The sequence below is a fragment of the Brienomyrus brachyistius genome, chromosome 1 (assembly GCF_023856365.1).
Source record: "Brienomyrus brachyistius isolate T26 chromosome 1, BBRACH_0.4, whole genome shotgun sequence".
NCBI lineage: Eukaryota > Metazoa > Chordata > Actinopteri > Osteoglossiformes > Mormyridae > Brienomyrus > Brienomyrus brachyistius.
In genome coordinates, this window is record NC_064533.1 from 43340027 (window position 1) to 43366995 (window position 26969).

The window sequence follows — 26969 nt, forward strand, 5'->3', positions numbered from 1 at the left end:
CCCCCCCCCCCCCCCCCCAGCCCTGCACATTTTTTACTGAACCCAGTTATCAGTGTGAAAGATTTCTGCTTTTGGAAACACCAGTGCAGACACATGGATGGGGCAGGGAGGAGCATGGCATAGCATCCAGGTGATGCGCAGCCAGTGTCCCTTCCTGTACAGAACAGCCCCGCCCTCTCTTCCTGGCATGACGAGCCCTCGCTGAAGGATCCCGCATGGCTGCGAGAGCTGTGAATGCAAACAAAAGCAAACTTATGTCAGAAAAAGACGGAAATTCCACATTTACAAAAGCAAGCCAGCAAATGGGCAGCAGAAAGCTGAAGTCCTCACCTCTATGGGGGAGTGTCTGTTTGCCTGGCTGGGACACAGGAACCATGTCGACAGCATAGAACTAGAGACAAGACTGTGCATAGAGTAGTCAAAACTCACAAAATTTTAACATATCATTTGACACTGATATTAAATGCTTTTTAAAAATTTTAGCATGTTATATAATGGGTGCCTTGGGCTATGTTTATGAAAAACAAAGAAAAAAAAACTATTGTGAGTTTGGACAAATTATCATATATTGCCTACAATCACATTCAGGAACTGAGGTCAGAAATGTAATATATGGGAGGGGGTTGAAGAATATACTCTAGATGGGGTGAAATCTCTATGTCATGTCGAGCCCAAGGAGATTTTCTTTGGATTATACTTTGTCACAGGAATCCCAGGGTACATCCCGTACAAAAAAAGCCAAAGAAGTAAAGGAGTAGACACAGGGGCACCCCTCCCCCACCTGGGAGTCAATAAAGGCTGTCATACACACCCCCACATAGCAGGTTTTTGTATTCAAACAGTTGGCAGAGAAACTCCTCCACACCTGGGGCTAGTGATTCAGTGGATGTTCTATGCTGGCCTAGCGTAATAATAACCATCCATCCATCCCTCCATCCATATATCCATTTCCTGAAACCGCCTGTCCTATTCAGGGTTGTGGGAGCCTATCCCAGAAAATTCAGGTGGATGGCAGGGGACATCCCAATAGGCGGCGCCAACCCATCACAAGGCACACTCACACACCATGCACACACACATGCAAGGCAGGGAACAACCCAGTAGGGGGCGCCAACCCATCACAAGGCACACTCACACACCATGCACACACACATGCAAGGCAGCGAACAACCCAGTAGGGGGCGCCAACCCATCACAAGGCACACTCACACACCATGCACACACACATGCATACCTATGGGCAATTTCAAAATGCCATTTGACCATACCATGTTTTTGAACTGGGAGAGGGGGCGAGGAAACCGGAGTCCTAAAGGAACCTCCACGAAGACATTTGGAGAACACGACAAACATCACGTACGGAACTCTGCTCCTGGAGGTGTGGGGCAGCGCTTATCACAGGGACACCTGGCTGCCCCTGAAACTAAAACCTATGAAAACCAAATAGAGACATAAAAATAAAATGAAAACTAATGAAATCACACTGAAAACTAAAATAGATTTCAAATTACATTTTAAAATAATATACAAATAAAAACTACATAAAAAATCTAAACTACTGTATAACACTGATATGAGCTCATCATGCCTGGCATCCTTTATAGAGTCTGGTCTGTTGGTTTATTGTAACACTTTCTGAGATAAAAAATAATTCATTCAATCTGCCAGTGAAAGGAACATAGACTGAACGGTATAAACTGCTTTGGGGTTTGGCTCTTCTGATGCCTTCGACACGTTACATTAGCTACTGCTGCCCCCTAGGGGCAGCTCAGTCATTGCAAGTGCTCGTTAAATCTCACCACCAGCTCATGTCATGAATTTAATTAGTTAATGAATTTGATGAGGTATCGATTAGCCAAACATGGTGTGTTAGTGGTCATGGGTATATTGGGGGGTTACTGTTATTACCGGGATGACTTAGATGTTTTTAAAGTCAATACACTTTGATGAACTTAAAAAAAACATCACAGTTACTCACACAACATAATTTCCTTTGGCTGCCTCGTCCATTTCTGCACAGAAACACTTATACGACACCTTCCGCTATTATTGGCACCCCTTGTAAAAATTAGTAGGAAGGGTTTGAAAAAAATCGCTGTTTTCTGAAATACTTTCATCTTGCTCTTAAAGAGAAGAACCTGACTTTAAATCGAAACAAGTTTATTAAAAAAAAAAAACAAAACACGCACACAAATCCCTCATCAAGAAATAAATATTCTTAGCAAAAACACGAGCCACAATTGTTGGCACCCCTGCGTTTAATACTTATATAACAGTATTATAGTAACGTTTAGCAAACTCCAGGCACTTACGTTTGTGTATAACTGACAGAAATGACATTTTTTTCTGGCATATCTCTTCCTGACAATCTGTCGGCATGGAGATGCCGTCTGATGGTAGTTCTGGAGACTTGACCCTAGGATTTTACTTCTTTCTTGCAATTCCCCAACAGTGATCCTTGGAAATATTTGTTTCTCTAACCATCCTTCTCACTGAATGTGGGGGTGAAATCAACCTTTTTCCAACTCTTCTTACTAATTTTTACAAGGGGAGCCAATAATAGTGGAAGGCACTGTATATAATATATATAACACACACATTATATGCAGACACACAAACTGTAAGTAAAAAGTGTGGACACGCCAAGCCAACTACAAAGTCATAGAGTGCCACATGACCTGGCTACCTGACCTAAACACAAGTGAAATGATTAGGGAGGAATTTGACCAGGGAATGAAGAAAAAGTATGTGGGAGCTTCTTCAGAACAGCTAGAAAAGCATCTCAGGAGGCCACCTCATGGAACTGGAGTAGAGGAGAAAGTGGGGTCAGCCAGTCACTGGAGCAAGTGGGGGGCAGTAATGGGATCACTGTACAGACCCAGGGTTAACACTTTTTTGGTCAGTGCATAATTCACATTATATCATATCTTCCAGCTTTGATGTCCTTAGCATTATTCTAAAATGTAGAGAATAAGTACTAATAAATCTTTCTATAGGTATGTCCAAACTTTTGACTGGCGCTATACACAGACACACACACTCTCCCACACATACACACACGCGCGCGCACACACAGACATACCAGTCAAATTGGTAAATTATATGCAGGAATGACAAATAAATGATAAATGAATGATAAATTGCTGAAATATATTACACTGACTTCAACGTATTTACTAATAAATAAAAATATACCTATTAATACAGAACGAAAAGTATACTTTCACCGTATTTTATACCTCATATATTTCAAATGTTTGTTCAAGAACTGCACAAAATTTTCTAGCATATTTTATTTCATACAGGTGATGACAGATTTGACACCACCTTCCCCTAACCCTCAAAAGGTTTAATGATTATATAAATAAGATTTTTTTTAAATTCCCGTGAAGGCACACTTTCTTATATAGATGAAACGAACATGCATAGCACAAAAAATAAAGGATTGTGCCAGCTTCAAACTTATATAAGTACATTCCAGTAACGGAGCTTAAACAGAAATAAGTGTCACATATATTAAATTAGCGTCAGCAAAGTTTGCTGAGCTTCAAACATAATCCCCCAAGAGGAATTTATGCCTGATTTCATATAGGTCAAATGTAGGGTAATAATATTTGATAAGATGAAAAAGAGGACGTGTCCAGTAATCAGAATATTAATTCCGATAAAACGAATATTCGCGCCGGGACGTATGGTAACCGTAGTCAAATGTACTGTATGCGTTACAGAAATCGAAAGGACTTTTATCGTCGATTTCTCGTTGTGTGCTCTCATTCTCAGTCTCTCATTGCGTGCCCTGCCCATGTCACTGTCCTTTGAGTCATTGTCTGCTTATGACGCTCGAGTTTCGTCGTTTCCTGTAGGTTGTTTTTATCTGTTTACCTGGCGATACGAAAAAATGACAAAAATTTTGACTAGGGAATATTCCTCAGACCTCTCCCACATTTTAGTTTTCACGTTCACCTACCGATTCACCAAATACACTTCAGAAAACCGTAAATATATCAATTTGAAAAGTTTATTGTGAAAAATAATTCGAATTCAGTGATCATACAAAGTAGTATTTTTATTATTCAAAAATAAAAGGACATATTTAATTAATGATAGGAATATTTATTAATTCATTTCATTTTGAATAATACTCAATAAACAGTGCCCGAGTCCAAAAAATAAATTAATAATAATTTAAAAATCACGCCCCAGGTAAGCTTGACTCGGTTTGCAAAAATTGCCCCCGCCCCTCTTTGGGCTATAAACACTGTGTGTTCATTACTACTCCATAAGTTCCTGAAGAAAGCTCTTGAAAACCTCCGAACACATTCTTCAAAATGTTCACAGGTGAACATTCTTGTGTTTCTCTGGGGAAAAAGGTCTACAAAAGGATTTTACTGGGCATTGATTTAGTTATGATACATACGATTATATTATTATTGTTGTTGTTGTTAATATTATTATGATTATTATTATTATTATTAATGGTAGTAGTGGTGGTGGTGGTGGTGGTGGTGATGGCAGCGATGTTTTTCTTTTTTTCTCGTTTGTTAGTTATGGTCAGTCTCGTTATCACTTTTGTGTTTCTTGAAACTCCATGTCTTAAGTAGAATACCCTTTCTTGTCTTCACTGAGTGGATACTTAGGCCTACTGCTTTTTTAAAAATGGTTTGAAAGTTAGTATATTACATAATCATAGGGTATTGGGTTATTCTCCGGCTGTCGATATTAACATTAATAACTCGATAAAGTCGTTCTCGATAGAATTTCTCATTCAGAAAAAAATCGCCCCGTGTGAAATACGTTTTCCAATCCTGCCGAAGAAGCCAAGTTGTCCTGTAGTATTATTTTCAGATAATATTTAAAGAGAAAACATGAGCAGTGAGTCTAACGAGACTTACGGTCAAACGGTCATTGCAGCATCGCGATGCGAAATTAAAGCTGATGAATTTGACGGTATTTGTGAATCGAATTTATTCCAAGGCGACTTTCAAATCAACTTTCAAATGTCAAAACAGGTAAAGCGTATTCAATAAGCGATGTATAATTCGAAAGTGAAAGGCAAACCGTGTGTCGTCACGGGTTTAGTTTTCCTGGTAGCTTTATTACTTCCGCAAATGAAACCGACTTCATTCCATTTTATACCCCTTTCATATATTTAACATAGGGGAAGGGCATGCTATGCGCGTACTTTCTATCCCCTTATTTTTCCTTATTTTTCCTGGATGTTCTTTCCTAATCTCGCCGTTGTCGGGTTCTCTGTAGGTTTACACGGACAGGAGATGGAGTTCCAGTTTGTTCTGCTGGAGGTGGAACAGACTCTTAACACGAAGGACGTGGAGGCCCTTGCATTCCTGTGCAGTGAGATGCTCCGCAAGGACCTGCGCGGACTTACCGCGGCCAGCGATCTCTTCTCCATGCTGCAGAAGGAAGACCTCCTGTCCGCAGAGGATCCTTCTCTTTTGACAGAGCTGCTTACAATTTGCGGACATAACAAATTGATCCGTGATCATCGACTGCCTCCTGCCTCCAGTAATGTAACCCCCTACAGGTACTGGTTTGTTTTCTTAGGGCCGATTTATATTTGACCCTCAGAAGGCGTACGCGTACACGTACGCGTCACGGTCGCCAGGCGTTTTCTACGTCGTAGGTGTACGGGGGGCAGTTCGGTCACCTTTTGTCGTGGGACTATTTGTTTTTTTAAGAATGAATGGCCGGAAGAACTGTATTTTTTCATAGACAAGACATAACATATTGCGAGCACTATTTTGTCCCTCTGTATAGAGCGTCTTCAAATTTTAATTGTAGTTTAAGTTTCTAAGAAAGCATAATCATGTGTATGAAGTACAATGAAACTAACTTGAAATCCTGACTTGCATACTTTCATAAGCAATGTTATTTTTCAATACAGTTTCTGTATTTATAAATCTTGATTATAAAATTCGCCGAGAGCGTGGGGTTTACGTTTAGCTAGAACATTTATATTGCTATAGGAAACAAAACTTAGCAAGCTGTGCAGTTTTAATGACCGCCATTTTCTGGATTATCTAGTACAGGGGTCACCAACATGGTACCCACGGGCACCAGGACGCCCCCAAGGACCACAGGAGTCGCCTGCGGACCTGTTCTAAAAATAGCACAACTCACCAGTGAGCAGCGTTTAAAATGTAATTTTATCCTGTTGTTATTCTTTTTTAATCACATTTGCATTTATGTAGATTTGAAAATGACAATATCTAAAAAAAAAAAAACATCTAAAACATGTTTATTATACATGAAGTTTAGATAAGTTTAGGAGGGCGTTTCAAACTGGTAGCCTTTAATATGGCTCAGTACCCGTGAAGTAGCTCTCAGTTTCAAAAAGGTTGTTGACCCCTGATTTAGTATATATTTCACAGGTTGATGTTTACCGCCTGCGGTCTGAACACCGTTCCTCATCACTTTCTGTTTCCTCATCACCTTTGTTGTTTAAGTCACTCGTAAATAGACGTGTTTGTGGGAATTTAATTTATTTCGAACTATTTTTTTTCTTTACAAATACAGCAATACTTCTTGCAGAAATCGATATTTTCCAGTGTCGTACAGCAATACTTCTTGCAGAAATCGATATTTTCCAGTGTCGTGCAGTCTAATTACGAAATACTAACTACTACGAGATGTCCAACAAGATTATAATGCAACATTCAACATGGGGTAGTAAAGTGATGTGTGGCAGAGCGAAGCACGACGTGGAGCAGTGGTTAGAATACAGGGAATGCGTCAGCAGTATTAAAAAACAGGAACCCGATCGCTGTGGAGGCAGTGAGCGTACATCTTACATGTCACAACTTCATACAAAACAGGGGAGACTGGAAATGAAAGAGCCGACCACGATGGTTTTCTTGCACTCTGGTGGACGTGACCTTAAATCAACCAGATAGGCGTAAGCAATGGAGCGAGTCTAGCCTCCTTATTTATCAGTTAAACATATAACATAATGTTCGACATGTTTCAGAAAGATGCTGTTTGAACTGTCCGAAGAAATCACACAGGAGGACCTTAAGAGTATTAAATTTCTGCTGCAAAGAAACCTTCCTCGGAGTAGAATGGATGAAACCACTGTAAGTGAATAATGGTCAAACCAAACTGTCCTGTCTGCCAGAACGGGGCAGCATGTATTTGTTAGGAGGGAGAAAACACTGCATGAAATACTGAGCCGTTTTTTTGCTTTCAGACTATGTTTAAACTGCTGCTGGAGTTGGAGAAGGCAGACGAGCTTAGCCATAGCAACTTGGAAACACTGGAGAAAGTTGTCGGGAAGGTTAATCCCAAACTCAAAAGCAAAATAAGCCATTATATGAAGACTCAGGGTAAGTTGTAGTGGGACATTGTAGAATCTTTCACAAATATAAATGTGACGCATGCTGAGCTGTACAGTGGAGGCCGATTTTGAAGAAGCCAACAGTATCATATGGAGTTAATATTAAGCATCATAAAAAAGCTAAACATTCAACTAATTGAATGTGATAATTCCATGCTAGGGGCGGCATGGTGGTGCAGTGGTTAGCACTGTTGCCTCACACCTCTGGGACCCGGGTTCGAGTCTCCGCCTGGGTCACATGTGTGTGGAGTTTGCATGTTCTCCCCATGTCGTCGTGGGGTTTCCTCCGGGTACTCTGGTTTCCCCCCACAGTCCAAAAACATGCTGAGGCTAATTGGAGTCGCTAAATTGCCCATAGGTGTGCATGTGTGAGTGACTGGTGTGTGAGTGTGCCCTGTGCTGGGCTGGCCCCCCATCCTGGGTTGTTCCCTGCCTCGTGCCCATTGCTTCCGGGATAGGCTCCGGACCCCCCGCGACCCAATAGGATAAGCGGTTTGGATAATGGATGGATGGATGGAATTCCATGCTAAAATTGCCTTTTTTGAGAAGCCCTGCTGTGCGTTTTTTTATTGATTGCTTGCAAGGGTCCTTATCTATATAATTTGCCCAAGTACTTACCACAGCTCAGGCAGGTATTAAAATAGAGTGCCCACCTATCTCTCCTCCATGAAGGCCATCACCTTTATCCCTGTCCTTGTCTGTGACACATCCATGTCTTGCAGGTACCCATTCTCAGGAGACTGGCGAGAGCAGGACTGAGAGTGTGAAACTGTCTATGCCTGAGCAGAGCACAACAACTGCACAGGTTGTTGTTTATATGAATGCACATCCCTCTCTATAGCTCAGTTTCTTATGAAAACCTTTTTGTTTCCGTTTTACTTTCATGGTCACATACAACCATATATTTTTTTCCTCTTCAGAGTGCACTGTCTCTTCCCTCTCACATGCGTCATACTTCAGGTATGTTTCATTTGCCTTATTCCTCCTTATTAGCAAAGCAAGTGTGAGTCAGCTTCAGACATCTGAAATGTAAGTTAAACTGTGAGCAACGATCAACCCTGCTGTGTTCAACAGCCACACAGGAGCTCAATTTGAGGATCCCTATGGAGACTGAATCATTATCCTCCAGCTTATCTCAGGTACCTGGGGCTTCCCCTGCCACCTGCTCTCTCTCTCTCTCTCTCTCTCTCTCTCTCTCTCTCTCACACACACACACACACACACACACACACCTTTTAGGGGTGTGTTAAAAAGTCAGCTCGTCTCCTTTAGTCATAGATGATTGTTCTGTCTTGCAGACATTCCATGGTTTCAGCCTCCAGAGTAACTCCAATGGTGAGTCATGATTTTTAAAGGTGGAGCAAAATCATGTGATCCTAACTCCATTCGCTTATTTGTCATTCATGTGCTGGTTGCGTGTGTGTAAGTGTGCATGATTTGAGGGCGGCGTGTAGCTCAGCGGGCTAAAGGCTGATTTATACGTCTGCATGGAATCGATGCCGTAAGCATGGCACAGCGTAACGCCACAGCCTGATGGGCGCCTCCTCTGGAATGTAACTACAAATCGCGGCGACGCCGACTGCACCAGCTGTGATTGGTCTGCTTGGTAGCATCACAATTCCTCCTCTACAAAACTTTCTAGTTGGGTATTTTAGGGTGGAGCAAGTTGTTTAGCTTGTTGCTAGCCAGCTGTTTTTGCAACGGTTGCAGCCATTCATGCTGTTAAAAAATACGGCAGCGGCCATTTATGCTAAGGCTACATGATATTAGAAAATTTTACGTATCGCAGTGTGATTTAAACGGCAACGATGGGGATGTATGCAGAGCTTATGCAAAAGCAGCAGCAAACTCGTAAAAGTATGCTAGATGATTTTGAAACAATAATAAAAATCACAAAGCTTGCTGAGTTTTTTTCCTGTTAAGAGTTAAAATGTTTTAGCAAAACTTAAAGCCACTGCACTTAGCCAAGTAGGGTTTCGACAGTGTAATTAAAAGGCTCGCAAAGGTACGGGCCACTTGCACTGGCTACGGCGTAGGCATGATGCAGGAGCTTAAATCAGTCTTAACCCTCTGTGCCTGAGATCAGAATATCACTGGATTTTTGGTTTGACCCCTGGCCTCAGCAGCATGTTAACATGTCCGTGGGCCCTTGAGCACGGCCCTTAGCTCCCTGGGTGCTGCAAGAAGATGGTCCTTCGGTGTGACCCCCAAGATTCACGGAGAGCAAGATGGGGCGAAGTGAAAAGAGAATTTCCTCACAGGATGAATAAAGTATCACTGTTCTATTGTATAAGAAATAAGGAAATGGATGTCAGGTTTATCCCGGACACTGGAACCACGTCTGTAGAACATGCAACATATTCAGAATTGCCGTTTCTTGGATGTAATATAGGGCACAGGCTCCTGACGTTCATAAAGTATTGTGCCCTCCAGCCCTCAGCGGGAATGTGTGTGAGGATGAGTGAATGTAAGGGATTTGACTTTGTCCTGCTCTTAGATGGTGGGCCTGCTGACACACTAAGCAGGCCAAGCCTGCTTAGCACGGAGGCATCCGATTCCACTGGTGAGCTCTGCCTGCCATCGACTACACATGCCACCTGATCCTCTGTCCTCAGTGTGTAGCAAGCATCTTCTTCATATTGCTATATCTGAGAAAATAAACTTTGCTTTCCTTCAGCAGACCATAAGCCAGAAGCCTCAGTCACACCCTTGGATGACCAGGTACCCTGCTGTTTCTCCCTGTGCAGGATTTTATATTCTTATGATTGAAGGGACTCAGAAAGTCATGTAGGCATAAGAAGTTTTAATGCTTTAATCTGTATTGTGTTGTACACTGTTTCCTCAAAGGCCTTGGGTGTATATGAGATGAAGGGGGAGAAAAGGGGAATCTGTTTAATCATTAACAACTATGACTTCTCAAGCTCACAACCAAGTCTAAAAAACAGGGAAGGAACACAGAAAGATGCCAGTAAGTACTGATTCCAAATTGGATTTCAAGGACAAAATGTAAATGATTAAAAATGACAAGCATATAAGACAATCATCTGCCCGCTTTGCAGAGAACCTGGAGGATGTGTTTCGTTGGCTTGGATTTGAAACATTGGTTGAGCACGACTGCAGCCACGAAAAGATCCTGTCCCTGCTTCAGGAGCTGGGCAGAAAAGACCACACCCTCACGGATGTGCTGGCGTGCTGCGTGCTCAGCCACGGCCGGCTGGGGGAGGTCTACGGGGTGGACGGCAAAGCGGTACCGCTCAAGGACCTGACAGAGCCTTTCTCAGGCAGCCGGTGCTCTACGCTAAGGGACAAGCCCAAGTTATTCTTTGTGCAGGCATGTCAAGAAAAGCCGAGGCAGATTTGTTCATCTGTCCAGGCCGACGGAGACGTTGAGAGTGACGCCTCAGTGCCAAAGGATTCCCTCCATGATGCTGCGGACTTCCTGATAGGCATGTCCACCGTGCCCTACTCCCTTTCTTACAGAGACGGGAAACAGGGAACCTGGTATATCCAGTCTCTTTGCCGAAAACTGCTGCTACTGGTACCCAGGTCAGTGCCCCAGCACCCTTTCCATTTCCATTTTGCAAGAGCTGACCGCAAAAATGACAGTGAATGGATTTATATGCATGGACTTCAGAAACGCTGAACAATGGGTCATCGTTTTAGTGTTAGGACTCCTACTTTTCTCCTTCTCCAAAACTGTGTAACACACCTTATTGATGTTGTAAAGAGAGAATAGCTAAGGCATAAAATAAACGTGTGGTTCCTTTGGTCTGGCGGAACCGAAGATTCTAGAAGTGCTACCATCATGTGTGTATATGTCAATGTTAGTTAACCGGGGGTTTTATATCTTTAAATATATATGATATTTTCCTGTGGATGTAAACTATTGTTTTGTAGTTCAACAGCTTTTATAGTATATTTGAAAATACATCTGATAATCTGGAATGCAAAAGGCAGAATTGATCTTTGTTTTTTTTGTTGGCCAGAGGGACAGACCTGCTCTCCATCCTGACGGAGGTCAACAACGACGTCAGCAAAATGTCAGATTTCACAGGCACCAAAAGGCAGATACCCCAGCCTGCATTTTCACTACGTAAGAAGGTCATCTTCCCCACGCCAAAGGCACCAGCCCCCTCGCTGCACAAGTGAAGAGTCCGACATTAAAACAGCGCATCTCAAGAACACAGCACTGCAAAGAATGTTTTTATTTTTAGAAAATAAAATTTTATGAATAAAAAAAACTCTACTTAAGATTCTTTGCGTTAAGCACATACCCTTTCTGCTATTTCTAACAAGAGTACAACATATCAGACCAAGGGAGTTCGTCTTTTTTTTAACTAAAGTCCAGGAAATGAGGAGACGTGTAAAATCCTTCATTTGTTCCTTCAGCATCAACACAAGGAAGCTGCACTAAAAAGTGCCTCCAGGGTTCTGATGAAAAGGGCTGAGATCCAGCAGAGGTCCTCCCTCAGTCCACAGGCAGAACCAGCGTCTTGGTCAGTGTGTACCTGGGCTCCGGCATCTGCTTGCAGTCCTGGAAGCTTTGGAGACTTACCTCCCGATTCACTATGGTCAAGATTTCCAGGATGCTTTTGTTCCTACCAAAAAAGAAGAAAATGCAGGCATGTAATAAAAACAAGGCGGTCGCCCCCCGCATTTCCTGTAGCCCAGCCCACACACCTTGGGCAACCGTGCCTCAGCTGCTTACAGAGCTCCTGTATATAGATGGAGCCTAGGTGGACATGGCGGAATGACTGGTAATCCTCCACAGTAGCCATGCCCAGGAGGAAGTCTGAGTCATCCGGGATTTCCCTGCTGTAGTTTCTGTCGCCGTCTCCATCGCCATCGGCCTGGATGGACAGACCCTGCTGCTTTCCCTTGCCCTGACAGGCCTGGAAGAAGAACATTTTGGGCTTGCCTGCTAAGGAGGGGCAGTTGCTGCTTTTGAACGGCTGGGTGATTTCCTGGATGAAGATCGTTTCGCCATCCGTGCCAAAGACGGAGCCTTTCTCGCCGTGCGAGAGGACACAGCAGACAAAGGCGTCCCTGGAGCTGTGGTCCCTCTTTCCAAAGTCTTTCACAGTGTTCAGCATGTCTCTCGCAGTCAAATCCTTGTATTGATGCACCTCAAAATGCAGCCAGCTGAAGACTGATGATAGGTTGTCTAAAGTCAAAGGGACAGAGTGGGAAGTTAGTGAATTCAGATACCTGTTTTGCTCTGGAGACTTTCTGTCAGAAATTTCAAAACATTATACCTATTAAGGCATATTTTATGGGAAATAATTAAGGTTGGGGCAGACAACTGAAAAGCTTGTATGTTCATTATTACACTCATAAAATACATATAAGATCAGGCTTTTGTTTGAGTATTCCAGCTTTTCATTGACATTCACCTATTTAGCTAACTGAATATGCAGTGTACTCCTTGTTCAGGAATGACATGTTCATTTCTCCAGCAGGCAAAGTGTACACATTTCAGCCATAAAACTGTGTACAAGTCTATAGAAATTTACCAGTTGAGTATAAACCAATCTGCATTTTGGAAACACATAACAGCATAGTCCCTTCACTTAAGAGCAGGCGTGCACACGACCTGGAGGAGGCCCTTCCTACATTGTGTGTGGTTCTCACCAGCATCCTTATTTGTCCCCTTGCGGTTTCCCAGCTGACTAGCCTTCTCAAAATGATAGTTATTGATGATGATACAGTATCCACGTGGACGACGAGTCATGTTATACAAGTCCTGTAACATCAGAGGATGAACGTAGAGCAGTTGTACAGATTTTACATGGTAAAAAAACATGCAACAACAACAACTGCTTGTATATACCTTGTGGTTGCCATCATACCGAGGCAAATTTACCTCCCCTAGGTATTCTCCATTAGGTCCTGTGTCTGTGAAAAGGGTAGTTTCTCCCTCACCACTGATCGGACTCATAGCTGGCAGAAACAGGAAAGATTTAGTGCACCACTGAAATAGCTTTATAATAACTGTAGACATGGTGAAAAGAGCTTATGTTTCAGGCACAGGCAAGAGAAACACAAGGCAAACCAAAGAATAAGATCTCAAGATTGGTGCATTGGTGCTGCATTGGTGGTGCATCTTCTCAAGATTTTTGTGTATAACTCGGATAAACTTACTAGAGGAAGGTGACTCTTGGACAGATGGTACAATCTGAGTAGGGGAAACATGCTCTTTTAAAAAACTATATATATACTGGACATGAAGCATGGCACATGTCAGTCACATGGTTAATGAAATAACTGGAGACAGATTTGAAAAAGTATAAAAAGGTAAAATATGCATATAAACTAAAACAAAAAGCATCTGAATTTCAATGCGACTTTCATAATTACCATGGATTCAGTCACTGAGGTCCTGCTTGTATTGTCAACTAGAAATGAGAAGCGATGCAATTAAGTTTTAAAAAAAGGTCCACTGCAGCGTACGGCATTTTGATCCACACAATAAAAGTCTGATTTCTGCTATAATCACCATCCTTGCGAGCTGCATACTCCTTGACCCGGAAGCACAGCTCTGGTTGACAGTTATTAAGCAAACTCTCAAGATTCTCAAGATTGTCGTCAGCCAACAGCTCCTGTTTCTCCATCTCTACCAACACATCAAGGAAGCTCTGCAGGGATGTAGGAAAGAGAAAAGAAATGATACTAATCTGCTCTGCTTTACAAGTCATATCCACAGCACATGGCCTGTAAGGACAGGAAATAGGCCAAGTCAAGACTCACCTTACAAGATCTGACCTGGGGAATTTTCAACAGGAACTTTATAGCCTCAAGACTGTCTTCAGACACATCTTCTGACAGCTCATACAGTAGCTTTCTAAACAGATAAATTAATTGATTAGGAGTTTTCTCCAGAGATTTAAATTCTCATCTTGATACACAGAGTATCAAAACATTACCTGTAGGAGGAGATCAGACAGCCGCAGTCCACTTGCATCTGAAGCCTATCCTGAGTTTTCTTTTGAGTTGTTCCCAGGACTTTGAGCAGGTCATATCGTTTGATAGTGTACAGCAGCTCCCCCACAATGGAGACATCTTCCAAGAGCCCTTGTTCTTCTAACCTCAAGAAGAGATCGCGAGCATCGTGGATATCTTGCATTTTTTTCCTTTGAATGTGGTCTTTGCACAGGAATTTGAGTGCATCAATCTCGTTGGAGTCCAGTTCTTCGCTGATATTGTGCAGCAAGACATTGATATCCATGCTCTTCCGGTAATTTGAATTACAGGTCTAGTTAAAATAAGAGAGAAACACTGCCGGTTATCGTACAGAAGAAAAATATACCCATACACATTCAGTCGCATTCCTGATCGAGTCTTTTTATTGTAGGAAGAGCAATACTTAAGACATATACAATTAAAGCACAACATTTTGGTAATATCATACAAAAACTTCGGTACGAGACTTACATGGTACTGAACAAGCCGAGGTGGTTTCGATAGGTTGTGATAACGACTTCCCGGCATGAAGTTTGTCAAAACATAAAACAAGCTGTTAATCATAAAACGACTGCTTCCTGTTTTTACCAAAACTTTGTAAAAAATTAGTTCCTCCCAGTTGGTGTAATGTTTCCTTAGGGATATCGTCGACTACAATAATCTATCATATGAAATGCATAAATAAAATAATGCTGTTTTCCCCAGTTTCATTTTCGAGATCTATGACGATTGGAAAATTTTCTCAAGAGATCGATTCCTATTGGCTGTTTTAAAGGACACGACCCTTTCCAATGGTGCGTTCGTTTCTCTCTTGGAACTCGGAAATTCCGAGTTGTGTGACATCACGTCCGACAATCTCCCGGCAAGCAAGAGCGTATAGGAGGATCCAGTGAACCTAGGCTACGTTCACACTACCAGTCACATCGTTCAATTCTGATTTTTTGCTCAGATTGGATTTGTCTATGTTGACGGTTCACATTCATAACTACAAGCGACCTGTATCTGACTGCAATGTGAACGCAAAGGTTCTCTGAAACGTCACGCATGCGCACACTGATACGTTTTTACACGCGTCTTCATCACCAACAACAAAAAACGTCATATCTGTGGGACGACTCATGGTATTAAAAATGGAGGCGTTAGTAGCTCATGCATGTATCGCTCTTAGCTCTGGAGCACGACAAACAGTGAATCAGCTGTACGTTTTCGAAAAGGAGAAAAAAGTCAGGCGGCTAGCTTTTTCTGTTTTCGTAGTTGTTGCTGGAACTGCTGCACCAAGAGATGTGTGGGTACGAGCCTGCCGGTGCAGATTGATGATGTCAGCGCCTGCGTATAAGCTAAGGCTACGTTCACACTGCCATGCTGAAGTGACTGAAATCGGATTTTTTTTGCCTTAATGTGACACAGATCTGGTCTTTTCAGGGCTGTGTGGACACGCAAATCTGATCTTTTCAAATCGGATTTATGTCACTTTCATATGTGGTACTAAATCTGATGCGTATCCGATTCGCTTCCATGCGACCTGAATTTGAACTGTCAGACTGCAATTCATGTGCAGAATTTAAGTCATGACAATAATAAACGTTTTGATTAAAGCGTCTTATTGCTGGCTTTGCTATCTAATCCAATAAATGGAGTTGCCTAATTAAAATAATAGCAAGGATGGGTACTGAGGAAGTCATTGTAACAATGCATTAAAAAAAATTAAGCGGGTAGGATTATCACATTCGGTCAAGTGCAATATGATTAAACTTGTATACATACTTATTACAATATATATTTGTAAAAAAAATCAACTGCTACCTTACTCGAATAACTGGGTGAGAGGAACGAGGACTTGAAGTGAGTTGGATGGGTACCTTTCATGCATGAGCTGCTGCACTCATTTCCATGTACCAGAAAAGCCAGAAGCTCAGCACAGGCTTTACCTGCTTCTGCAGCATGTAAGCCTCTCTTCAGTTGCATGCTGGGTATTTATTTACTGAAAAGAGAACTAGATTTAGTGCTGCCCACTTTGGAAACCAGTTCCTTCTTAACCTGAAGACCAAGTTCAGGGAATAATACTTTCAGAACCTGTTTGGTAACATTCTGTACCATTCTTCCTTACTGAATGTACATTTTGTTTGTTGATTTGCCAAGGGGGTGTCAGTGGTGTTCGTGGTGGGGTGTGAGGGGGTGTTTTTCATAAATTCAGTGTTTTAATGGAAATTTGTATATTCTTATTGTAATTGTATGCTTTTTCTACTAATAATTTTTTTGCAAAAAATTCAAGCATATAATGTGTGTGTGAATTTAGTCACTCACTGACATCTTAATTTTAATGCATTTTAAATGCTTGTCCTTTTTGTGCATTTTATGGAAACAATCTTTCCCACACACATTATAATATATAACAGAATATGTCTCCAGTCATCCATCCATCATATGCCCCACATATGGGGTCAGGTCATGGGGGTAGCAGGCTAAGCGGCGATGCCCAGACCTCCCTCTCACCGACCAGCTCCTCGGGGGAATACCAAGGCGTTCCCAGGCCAGCCCAGAAATATAATCTCTTCAGTGTGTCCTGGGTCTGCCCCAGGGCCTCCTCCCAGCTGGACATGCCCGAAGAACCTCCCAACTTCCACTTGAGGCTGATCCTCATCCTGGCCGTGTCGCATTCAGCCGCAGACCACCCCAATACAGTATATACTGCTGGCCCCCTCCTGAGTCACCCGATGGTTTTTGCCAGAACCAAAAGTCTCCTTCCACACCGGAGCCTGTGCTTCAGCACCTGCTGAATCCGCTTCCCTCTCCGCCTGCTGTCAGCCGTACCTCTCAGCTGCTTCTGGGCTTCTAGTCTGGTTTTTACTTGCGTTGATATTTTTACAAATAACTGGAAGCATAATGGTTACTTGAGTAAAATATTGTAGTACTCTCTCTATGCCTGCTGTTATGATTCTTCACTGTTGTTCCCCAGTCAAGTGCAAGATAGCCAGATTCAAGAAGGAGACTATACTTCCGAGTGTAACGGTGAAGATATAAGTGGCAGACATTCAACTTGCTCTTCATTTAAAAAAAAAAAAAGTTTTGCAATTCAAAGACCAAATATCACTGTGTTTGTAAAGTTTATTTGCAGTCATATCAGACACTATGAAATTTTGTAAAAACCCCTGAGGTCGCAAAAGCCGTATCTGTATTGGATAAGTTTAAGTCGTTTAAGCTGGGTTTGGTGCATGGCTTCCTGCAAAACGAAGTCAGCAGATACACTCTAATGCACAGCCGGGTTAATGAGCCTCTGGATGTCACTATAAGCACTATATAGTCCTCCAACATTTAAAAATGTTAGAGGAGGGAAGGGAAAGTGATTAATTGTCATTGTTGACACACATTGTGCAACAATGAAATGTGTCCTCTGCATTTCACCTCTCTGTCTCATAGCACCCCTGCCTCCCTAACCCCAGCTCTGAGTCCCTAACCCCGCCCCCTGTGCCCCTAACCCCACCCCTGCCTCCCTAACCCCAGCTCTGAGTCCATAACTCCGCCCCCTTCTGCATTTCCTTATCAGTACCTGCAGTACAGTTCTCTTTCATTTTTCACTCTCCTCAAGACTGCTGAGGCTCTCCAAAACTGCATAATCCTCCCTGTCTCTACTGTTTTACCTCCTCCTTCTGATCTCCTTTCGGAATGAGCACCAAGGTGTGGACCGAGGAGCAGTTCAACTGCCCCGTGTGTCTGGACCTGCCCAACGACCCAGTCACCATCCCCTGTGGCCACAGCTACTGTATGGAATGCATCAAGGACTACTGGGGTAAAGATGACCACATCGGGATCTACAGCTGCCCTCAGTGCCGGCAGACCTTCTGTCCTAAGCCTCCTCTGTCCAGGAATACCATGCTAGCGGAGGCTGTGGAGCAGCTGAAGCGTGGTGGCCTGAGATCTCGGGCCTCCATCAAGAAGCCGCCAAGCACTTCTTCTTCAGGAAGCGCCCCAGCTCCCGCAGGGTCCACCCCCACTGCGAGGGTGCTCTGTGATGTGTGCCAGGGTGACTCCCAGCCCGCCATCAAAACGTGCCTGGTGTGCCTGGCATCCTACTGTAAGGCTCACCTGAAGCCCCACCGGCAGGCAGCGGCACTGAAGCAACACGAGCTCATCGCTCCCACCGGCCAGCTGAGGCAGAAGATCTGCGGCAAGCACAAATACCTGCAGGAATTCTACTGCCGGTCATGTCGCCTTTACATCTGCTGGCTGTGCATCAGCAACGAGCACAAGGAGCATGACACAGTCTCCACCAAGACCGCACGAGATGAGAAGCAGGTAATGCTCACTGCTTTTTACTGTGACTCCCCAGGATCAAGTGTTATATTCCTGCATAAGTCTGTCCTGCTGCAGAAAGGTTACCAAGGTGGGGCTGATTCCTGCATGGTGGCTCTCTGACTATGTGGCCTGGGAACATTCTTGCCTACATTCTTGTATATTTAGCTCAGCCTGCATTGCCCCCCCCCCCTCTATATGTCACGATCACTATCTCCCCTGACTGCTCCTGCATGTGCGTACTGTCAGGTGTCATGGACAATGCTTATAGTGCAAAGGCATCGTCGTTAAGTGCATTGCGATAAGATGCCCTGGCATGTTCCCATGCAGAGAGCTTTTGTTTGTCTGCCTTTTGCTGTAGCCCGAGCTCCTGACATCACAGCTGGAGAACCAGAAGAAACTCGAGCAGAGGGAGAGTGAGCTAAATGAGATGAAGAAAGTGTTGGAGTGTCTCAAGGTGGGCCATCAATCTCATAGGTCTGCCTGGGACCCTCCCCCCCCCCCCCCCCAACACCTGGATAAAGGAGTGAGCTGCTTAACATAGAGTCTAAAAGGAGCAATCGGCAGCCAAATAATTTCACTAAACTAGTTTCACTAGTTCTTTGGTGAGGGCGGCCGATCCTCTGAGACAGCACTCTGCAAAAGTCTTAGGGCACCAAATTATTCTTACAGCTATTTTCCTGGACAGTATGTATGTATTTGTTTTATAAATGTGGAAAAATGTTAACATTCATTAGCATTTCTTAGTGCTAGTGGTCGAATCCAGCAGACCTATGGGAAACTGGATAACTGCTAATACTAGGGTGATTTGTGGAGAGGTTATGAAATAGCAAAGCTGACAAAATGCATAAAATCATACTTAAACTACAATTAAAACATAACGTAGTCTTACAAGTTCTCAAAAAGCCCTGAACCTCAGGTACTGAAATGCTTACTGGACATGGGGAGATGGAGGAATGCACAAGGATCCTGCGGCATGTTTGGCAGGGCTCAGCAGGACGGGTCCAGCAGGATGCTCAGGTCATCCTGACCCAGCTTCAGCGCTCCGTGGAGAGGCTGCAGGCCCTGGTCGGGGAGGTGATGGAGTCTAGCGGGCGGGACAAGCTAAATGAAGCCCAGGAGGTGGTGGACAAGCTGGAGGCCGAGATCAGCGAGATGAAGAGGAGGGACTCTGAAATGAGAGATCTGCTTATTTGTGAGGATAATATCCACTTCTTGCAGGTAGCGTCTTTTTTTTATATTTAATAGTTTTATGGTGGCTTCAGTGACAGTAGCTGCTATAGGGTACAACCAAAAAGTGCAGGATGCTGGCAGGAAGCTGTGAAGCTCGCGCTATTGCACGCGCTCACGGCTCTCCCCCGTCCACCTGGCAAGTGCAGGGTGCTGGCGGGAAGCTGCGGCTGCCAGAAAACCCCATCCTCTGTAAATTGCAGACACTGTGTGAAAACCCTGTTTCTAAAATGCTGGAACCGCATCTGGATCCCAGAATCACATGACCCTCAGTATGACAGAGAGCATGCATACTGGCCATTAAAAAGTTTATATTTGTGTGCTTTATGTACTGAATCACAGCCTCTGATTCTAGAAGCAGGCAGTTGGCGTATATGAACAGGTGTGCCCAATAAGGTGTCTCCAGGGTGTACATAGCTTTGGAAAGATCATGAGGAACTCATGGTATGTTCTGCTCCCTGAACTCCTCATCTGCTGCAGCACAGTGAGGCTCTCTGTGGCCCCCTCGGCGACAGCGAGCTGCCCAAGGTGACCGCGCACCCTGACGCATCCTTTGAACCGGTGCGTAGGGTCTTGCTGGACCTGCAGCATGAGGTGGAGGACATGTGCAACCAGCAGCTGAGTAAGATCAGTACGACAGGTAAGTTTGCTTAAAGACAAACACAAGCGTGGCATCCAGGAGTGTTGGAAATTGGGGGGGGTATTGCAATAAACAAACAAATAAATGGATGAATGAATGAACAATCAAGAGCGTGTTCCTTATCATTGATTGTAAATCCGCCAGTTACTGAGGCCAATTCGCTGCACAGGCAAAGCTTGTTCCTTCTAATATTATTTTGAAATTTGTCTTACCCCCTGGTCCCCCCCCCCCCCCCCCCAACTCCTTCCAATGCCACTGGTGTCACATTAAGATTTGTGGTCATAATCGGAGAATCACTGTCAGTGATTGACGCTGATGCTGTTAGTCGATTACTTGAAAAGATGTCCTTTTCTTTACAGTGAAATACACAACAGTGTTTACATTGGGAGACAATAACGGTAAGGCCAGTCTGGAAGCATTTGTATATCCACATTCACAGGCACCAGTAATTACTTTGTGTCTAGATGGTGAAGATAAGTACGCGTAACTAGATTTGGTCATTTGACAGCTATTTTCAGCAAGTTTCAGTTATAGCAATGATCTGTTTCAATGAATATCCAGTCCTGTAGGGCACTGATTCTCAGCTGGTGGGTTGCGACCCAAGTGTGGGGCTCGTGTAGTTTAACTCACACAAAAATGTTCTGTGGGCAGAAGGAAAATAATGATTGCTTCAGAGAGATAACCAATCAGACTGTAGAGGAGGTAGGTCCAAGCAACTTGAGGAGGCGGGACCAAAACATCCAATTGGTTGGTCCCACTACTTCTAGGTGCTTGGACCAACTTCCTCTACAATCTAATTGGTTATCTCTCTGAACTAATCAGTTCTCCTTTTGTTCTCAGAGCATTTTTGTGCAAGTTAAATGAGCAAAAGTGTGGCGTGGGATCATTTCCATTGGGTTGCAGGATGTGCAACAGTTCATGAAAGCATTGTACTACTGTTACTCCACTATTTTTTTTTATTAATTTGGTTCAATTTTTTAAAACTTTGGATCATGACTCAATGATCAAAGAAAAATGTGGGTGCTGAGTCTAGTGCAGGTGAGAAGCCCTACTTAGAGAATCCATACATAACTCTTTCAGCCATTTACCCTTGCAGCTGTAAGCTTCTCCACAGGCTCTAGACCATGAGACAAACTATTGACCCCCCACCCATTTTGCAGTTACTGTGGCTAAGACTTCTGGCCCAAGGTTCAAGTTCGAGATTTTTAAGTGTAAGTACCTTTCTCCCTTTAAGAATGAAATGATTCTGAGGTTAAATGTAACAGAAGTGCCAATCAGGGCAGGAACCGATTTCAGTGACCTGTAATGCTGGCTGTACCCATGCCCACCCTGTATGAGGGCCCCCCCTAGCTAATACTCTATTTATCCTGCAGTGTTTGGTGGACTGGGCTCCAAAGCTGCGGAAAAACGAGGCCAAGGTATGTTGGCTATGAGAACTTGGACTTGGAAGATAAATTAACCTCACACCACATTTTTTTAATCGATCTGTCGGTTACACAGGGCCAGGGGCTTCCCCCGGATCCTCTCACAGTGAAATACACAGTCCAGGTGAGTCTGACTGCTGCGGTTTTTGAGGGTCTTTCTTGTAGCCTGAGTAGTATGTTTTAGGGTTCCTCTTTTCAGAGAAGTTCGATATTTTTCACAACATATAATGATTTTTTAAATTGGACTGTTGTCTCACCTTTAGGGTTCAGGGTTCAAATGTCACTTCTGCTCTGTGTGTGAAGTTTGCATGTTCTCTCTATGTCATGTTTCCTCTTGCAGTTATGCAGATTGACTGTCTCTAAATTGCCTATAGTTTATGATTGTATGAGTGTGTATGCACCCTCCAATGGACTGGCATCCCATCCAGGGTGTACCCAGCCTCGTGCCCTGCGATGGACTGGCATCCCACCCAGGGTGTACCCAGCCTCGTGCCCTGCGATGGACTGGCATCCCATTCAGGGTGTACCCAGCCTCGTGTCCTGCGATGGACTGGCATCCCGCCCGGGGTGTACCCAGCCTTGTGCCCTGCGATGGACTGGCATCCCGCCCAGGGTGTACCCAGCCTCGTGTCCTGCGATGGACTGGCATCCCGTCCAGGGTGTACCCAGCCTTGTGCCCTGCGATGGACTGGCATCCCGCCCAGGGTGTACCCAGCCTCGTGTCCTGCGATGGACTGGCATCCTGTCCAGGGTGTACCCAACCTGGTACCCTGCGATGGACTGGCGTCCCGTCCAGGGTGTACCCAGCCTCGTGCCCTGCGATGGACTGGCATCCCACCCAGGGTGTACCCAGCCTCGTGTCCTGTGATGGACTGGCATCCCACCCAGGGTGTACCCAGCCTCGTGCCCTGCGATGGACTGGCATCCCATTCAGGGTGTACCCAGCCTTGTGTCCTGCGATGGACTGGCATCCCGCCCAGGGTGTACCCAGCCCCGTGTCCTGCGATGGACTGGCATCCCGTCCAGGGTGTACCCAGCCCCGTGCCCTGTGACGGACTGGCATCCCGCCCAGGGTGTACCCAGCCTCGTGCCCTGCGATGGACTGGCGTCCCGTCCAGGGTGTACCCAGCCCCCTGCCCAGTGACGGACTGGCATCCCGTCCAGGGTGTACCCAACCTGGTACCCTGCGATGGACTGGCGTCCCGCCCAGGGTGTACCCAGCCCCGTGTCCTGCGATGGACTGGCGTCCCGTCCAGGGTGTACCCAGCCCCGTGCCCTGTGATGGACTGGCATCCCGCCCAGGGTGTACCCAGCCTCGTGTCCTGTGATGGACTGGCATCCCACCCAGGGTGTACCCAGCCTCGTGCCCTGCGATGGACTGGCATCCCATTCAGGGTGTACCCAGCCTTGTGTCCTGCGATGGACTGGCATCCCGCCCAGGGTGTACCCAGCCCCGTGTCCTGCGATGGACTGGCATCCCGTCCAGGGTGTACCCAGCCCCGTGCCCTGTGACGGACTGGCATCCCGCCCAGGGTGTACCCAGCCTCGTGCCCTGCGATGGACTGGCGTCCCGTCCAGGGTGTACCCAGCCCCCTGCCCAGTGACGGACTGGCATCCCGTCCAGGGTGTACCCAACCTGGTACCCTGCGTTGGACTGGCGTCCCGCCCAGGGTGTACCCAGCCCCGTGTCCTGCGATGGACTGGCGTCCCGTCCAGGGTGTACCCAGCCCCGTGCCCTGTGATGGACTGGCATCCCGCCCAGGGTGTACCCAGCCTCGTGCCCTGCGATGGACTGGCGTCCCGTCCAGGGTGTACCCAGCCCCCTGCCCAGTGACGGACTGGCATCCCGTCCAGGGTGAACCCCTGCCATGTGCCCAGTATTGCCTGCAATAGACTCCAGGCCCCCTTATGACCTTCATAATGACCAGGATAAGTAGGTGGAAGTTGATTGGATGAATTCTTTTTACAAGAATACCAATGATTTCTGCACTCTTGTTTGTCAGAGAATGACACACAGATATTGATTCATTTTTACTCAAACTCTGGTTTAACTACTGTACAAATACCTTTCCTGTGTCAGCATGGCTCCATGCAAAAGGACGTCAACATACATGTACCGCTGACATAGTGAGGGTCTTTCAAGAGGGGAGGAAGAGGCTGCAGACGAGGTCTAAGTCCAACAGGAGTAGTCTGGAAGCCCAGGGTGTGAAAGAATGAAGGTATTACTCTGAACTGTGAGGTGAAATGAAAAGCAAGCGGCAGGAGGAAGCTTGTGTCCAGCATGGATTACAGGGCAACAAGAACGACATGGGGCTTCAGGCCCAAACGGTTTATCGCACCCTGGTACTGGGAGGATTCCTGCGACTCAGTCTGTTAGACCATTACAATCCTAAACGTCCGTCTGTTTTCCTGAAAATTGTTATCTTCCCCTGCTGGGGGGCATCTGCTTCTCTCGGCGGTACCTCTTCCTGGCACCTTGGGTGCCTGGTCCCTCAAAGCATTTGTGGGAATATCAGTGGAGGCAGAGTTCACCCCCAACTCCAGGGCTGCTTTGGCCCTCAGGCTTCCTGACTCCCTTTGTTTGTGTGCTTTCTTTACACACTGCATGTAACACCTTAAAGTCAAAGAGTGACGGGTACGGGCGAATTCTAACATGTTATCGTTCATTATTCAGCAGCTGGTCTCGGCACTCTGGACGTGAGGAGCAGAGACCAGCCAGTCGGTGAGGCCTAGTTCACTCAGATGCATATGCTTCTCTTACGTACGGACACATGTGTAGTAATGTGTGTTTCCTTCAGTCAACAGAGACACCAGGAACACAGAAGCTGGTGAGAAAAAAACCACCCATGTGTCTTATATGCACAGATATATACATCTACACTCATCCCTGCTGAACGAATGACGGGCCCCTGTTTCTCACTGCAGGGCGAGCGGCAGCAGCAGGAGCCAGCCAGCAGAAGGAGGCAGAGGCCTCTAGCAGAGGTGAAGTTCCTTGTTCCCACGCTGCAGTGGAGCCTGGATCCGGAAGAGCTGCAGTTCAGCAGGAAGGTGAGTGCGAGACCAACATGTAACTCCAGTAGCACCTTTTGTGAACATTGTGAATTGTGTGTGAACAGTTAAAGTACTTAAGTGATTTTTCAAATCTAAAAAAATTGACCTTGTATCTTTACTGACTGGGTAGGGGGACCACATGTCCTCTTTGTCCTGGACTTGTCCTCTCTTTTGGGGTATAAAAAAGCGTCTGGCCAGGGTATCTAAGTTGCTTGAAATGTCTGTGTTGAATTTCGCTCTGTTTCATATTGACATTTGCCATCTACACCCAGAATACTTTCTATGTACATATTTTCATTGCTGTGACACCTCATTCCATCCTGCCCTCAGTGTCCTCCTTTTGAGAGCTATGGTCACCCTAGGCTTTGCACCTGCTGATTAGTAACCCCCTTTGCTGTCACCTTCCCCCCAGTGGCGGCAGGTGGGACTGCACGTCCTCCACTGGCAGAGGCTGTTGGCACGGCTGGTGTGAGCTCCTGTGCGTAAGACCGGTTGCTCTGCACACATCCCACAACAGACTCAGACTGTGGTAACGAGGAGCTGCTAATGCTCACTATTGGCTGAAGGGTGCAGGGTTTTGGTGACATTTTTCTTCTTTTGCTTTCTCTAGGGGGGTCAGCTGGTACCCAGCCCAGTGTGACGGTCATCGCGAACCAAGGTTACCCTTCTATTTTGCTAAAAAGCTAAGCATCTCTTTTCTCAGGATTCGATTAAACTCTCAATCTTAAGTAAAATTTAATTGTTATGTAACAGTCTGGGCAAAGCAATGTATTGGTAAGTGGTTTACCTCTCCATTTATCTATTAATACCGCAAACCTGTGAATAAAGAATATTCCACACTTTTTCTACTGTGTTAGATTAACCAGAAAATATTTTCTCTTCTTGCCTGCAGTCAATCCGAGTCTCTTTCTGGACAGTTTGACCTCTGTTGGTCCAGGGGGCCATGTCCTCCCAGTCTGTAAGTCTTCTCCCTGCAGTACCCTAGATTTTGATACATCTGAACCTGACCTTTGACCTTTCTCCCTCCTCAAATACCAGTGAGAGAAATCCCTGAGCAAAGTCTGCAGAGTCCAGAACCCAAGACCAGGTCCGAGTTTTTGCAATGTGAGTCGGCATTGGGATCTAAGCCTTTAAATCTGGCTGGCCAGGAATGGGACCTTTGTCATAACCCTCGTCTCCTCTCTCCTTCTCCTCAAGATGCTTGTAAGCTGGTCTTTGACTGTAACACCGCCCACCGCCGGCTCTGTCTGTCAGAGGGCAACACCAAGGCCACCCTGCAGGCTTCCACGCAGCCCTACCCAGACCTGTGGCAGCGTTTTGACAGCTGGATGCAGGTGATGTGCAGGGACGCATTGGCTGCCAACCGCTGCTACTGGGAGGTCGAGTGGAGGGGGAGGGGGTCCTCGCTGGGTGTGGCCTACGCGGCACTAGCCAGAAAGGGGACAGACGCCCGGGCGGGACTGGGATACAACGCCGTCTCCTGGAGCTTGGAGCTGTCAGACACCTGCTGCTCGGCCATGCACAACAACGAGAAGCAGGACATCATGGTGAGCTACTCGCCACGAGTGGGCGTCTACCTGGACCAGAACGAGGGCAGGCTGGCCTTCTACAGCGTTGGCAACAACATGCAGCTCCTGCACGTGTTCCACGGCCAATTCGTGGAGCCCCTGTTCCCTGCGTTCGGAGTGGGCAGTGGTGTGGGCATCGGCCTGGACTTTGCCCTGGGGCAGTTCAGCTCCACAGTGGACAGCGTGAAGATCTGCTCCATCTGAGCAGCAGGAAGGTTCCATTCCTGCTGTCCTGGGAGGGGGAGCTTCCTGTTTGGAGACATACTCATTTCTGGTGACCATACGCCTATGTCAGGTTTTCTGGGGCAGGGGAAGCACAATTAAGTGACAAAAACATGTTTTTTCTTTGCTTTATTAAAAAAGACGTGCATTCCCTTGAAGTGCAGGCAGCTGTAAATCTTGAGCACCCCTCTATAAGCGGGTTAGGAGTTTGACGCTGGCACACACTGCTTTAC

General features: G+C 45.5%; 3 protein-coding genes and 1 long non-coding RNA gene across 8 annotated transcripts; 2 read left to right on the forward strand and 2 right to left on the reverse strand.

Moving 5' to 3' along the window:
- Positions 1-19: 19 nt before the first annotated feature.
- On the reverse strand, positions 20-5030 carry LOC125733858 (uncharacterized). Its single transcript, XR_007393197.1, has 4 exons — positions 4893-5030; positions 1269-1430; positions 331-403; positions 20-228 (listed from the first exon to the last, which is right to left on the reverse strand). It is a non-coding gene; the product is annotated as an uncharacterized LOC125733858 (long non-coding RNA).
- Positions 4221-12704, forward strand: casp10 (caspase 10, apoptosis-related cysteine peptidase). Of its 3 annotated transcripts, XM_049006073.1 has the most exons (13): positions 4221-4338; positions 5257-5542; positions 6986-7091; positions 7205-7340; positions 8074-8156; positions 8272-8311; positions 8426-8490; positions 8650-8686; positions 9849-9914; positions 10029-10072; positions 10199-10319; positions 10411-10897; positions 11338-12704. In XM_049006073.1, the coding sequence occupies exons 1-13, from the start codon at positions 4329-4331 to the stop codon at positions 11498-11500; spliced, it is 1644 nt and encodes a 547-aa protein (XP_048862030.1). In that variant the 5' UTR covers positions 4221-4328; the 3' UTR covers positions 11501-12704. The 3 variants fall into 3 exon arrangements, with proteins under 3 accessions (XP_048862030.1, XP_048862028.1, XP_048862029.1); XM_049006071.1 differs by lacking the exon at positions 4221-4338 and having other exon boundaries at positions 5070-5542; XM_049006072.1 differs by lacking the exon at positions 4221-4338 and having other exon boundaries at positions 5070-5542; positions 10032-10072.
- On the reverse strand, positions 11539-15346 carry LOC125733816 (caspase-8-like). Of its 2 annotated transcripts, XM_049006075.1 has the most exons (10): positions 14783-15344; positions 14275-14603; positions 14099-14192; positions 13848-13986; positions 13709-13746; positions 13493-13526; positions 13182-13291; positions 12983-13094; positions 12032-12515; positions 11539-11949 (listed from the first exon to the last, which is right to left on the reverse strand). In XM_049006075.1, the coding sequence occupies exons 1-10, from the start codon at positions 14873-14875 to the stop codon at positions 11820-11822; spliced, it is 1563 nt and encodes a 520-aa protein (XP_048862032.1). In that variant the 5' UTR covers positions 14876-15344; the 3' UTR covers positions 11539-11819. The 2 variants fall into 2 exon arrangements, with proteins under 2 accessions (XP_048862032.1, XP_048862031.1); XM_049006074.1 differs by having other exon boundaries at positions 12983-13291; positions 14783-15346.
- Positions 15347-17880: 2534 nt separating this feature from the next.
- trim25l (tripartite motif containing 25, like) lies at positions 17881-26894 on the forward strand. Of its 2 annotated transcripts, none has more exons than XM_049009975.1 (16): positions 17881-18604; positions 18963-19058; positions 19589-19822; positions 20312-20471; positions 20831-20869; positions 21632-21682; positions 21845-21889; positions 21972-22019; positions 24570-24617; positions 24694-24723; positions 24821-24943; positions 25359-25424; positions 25557-25604; positions 25839-25904; positions 25985-26050; positions 26144-26894. In XM_049009975.1, the coding sequence occupies exons 1-16, from the start codon at positions 17975-17977 to the stop codon at positions 26716-26718; spliced, it is 2325 nt and encodes a 774-aa protein (XP_048865932.1). In that variant the 5' UTR covers positions 17881-17974; the 3' UTR covers positions 26719-26894. The 2 variants fall into 2 exon arrangements, with proteins under 2 accessions (XP_048865932.1, XP_048865938.1); XM_049009981.1 differs by having other exon boundaries at positions 24573-24617.
- Positions 26895-26969: the final 75 nt, after the last annotated feature.

Coding starts and splice junctions, on each gene's coding strand:
- casp10 (XM_049006071.1), top strand. CDS start 5,217: ATGTTCTTTCCTAATCTCGCCGTTGTCGGGTTCTCTGTAGGTTTACAC. Junction 7,092..7,204: donor GTAGAATGGATGAAACCACT/GTAAGTGAATAA, acceptor TTTTGCTTTCAG/ACTATGTTTAAACTGCTGCT. Junction 10,898..11,337: donor CTGCTGCTACTGGTACCCAG/GTCAGTGCCCCA, acceptor TTTGTTGGCCAG/AGGGACAGACCTGCTCTCCA.
- LOC125733816 (XM_049006074.1), bottom strand. CDS start 14,875: ATGATTAACAGCTTGTTTTATGTTTTGACAAACTTCATGCCGGGAAGT. Junction 14,193..14,274: donor TGTCTGATCTCCTCCTACAG/GTAATGTTTTGA, acceptor TTATCTGTTTAG/AAAGCTACTGTATGAGCTGT. Junction 11,950..12,031: donor CTGAGGCACGGTTGCCCAAG/GTGTGTGGGCTG, acceptor CTTTTTTGGTAG/GAACAAAAGCATCCTGGAAA.
- trim25l (XM_049009975.1), top strand. CDS start 17,975: ATGAGCACCAAGGTGTGGACCGAGGAGCAGTTCAACTGCCCCGTGTGT. Junction 24,618..24,693: donor GAGCAGAGACCAGCCAGTCG/GTGAGGCCTAGT, acceptor TGTTTCCTTCAG/TCAACAGAGACACCAGGAAC. Junction 25,905..25,984: donor GGGCCATGTCCTCCCAGTCT/GTAAGTCTTCTC, acceptor CTCAAATACCAG/TGAGAGAAATCCCTGAGCAA.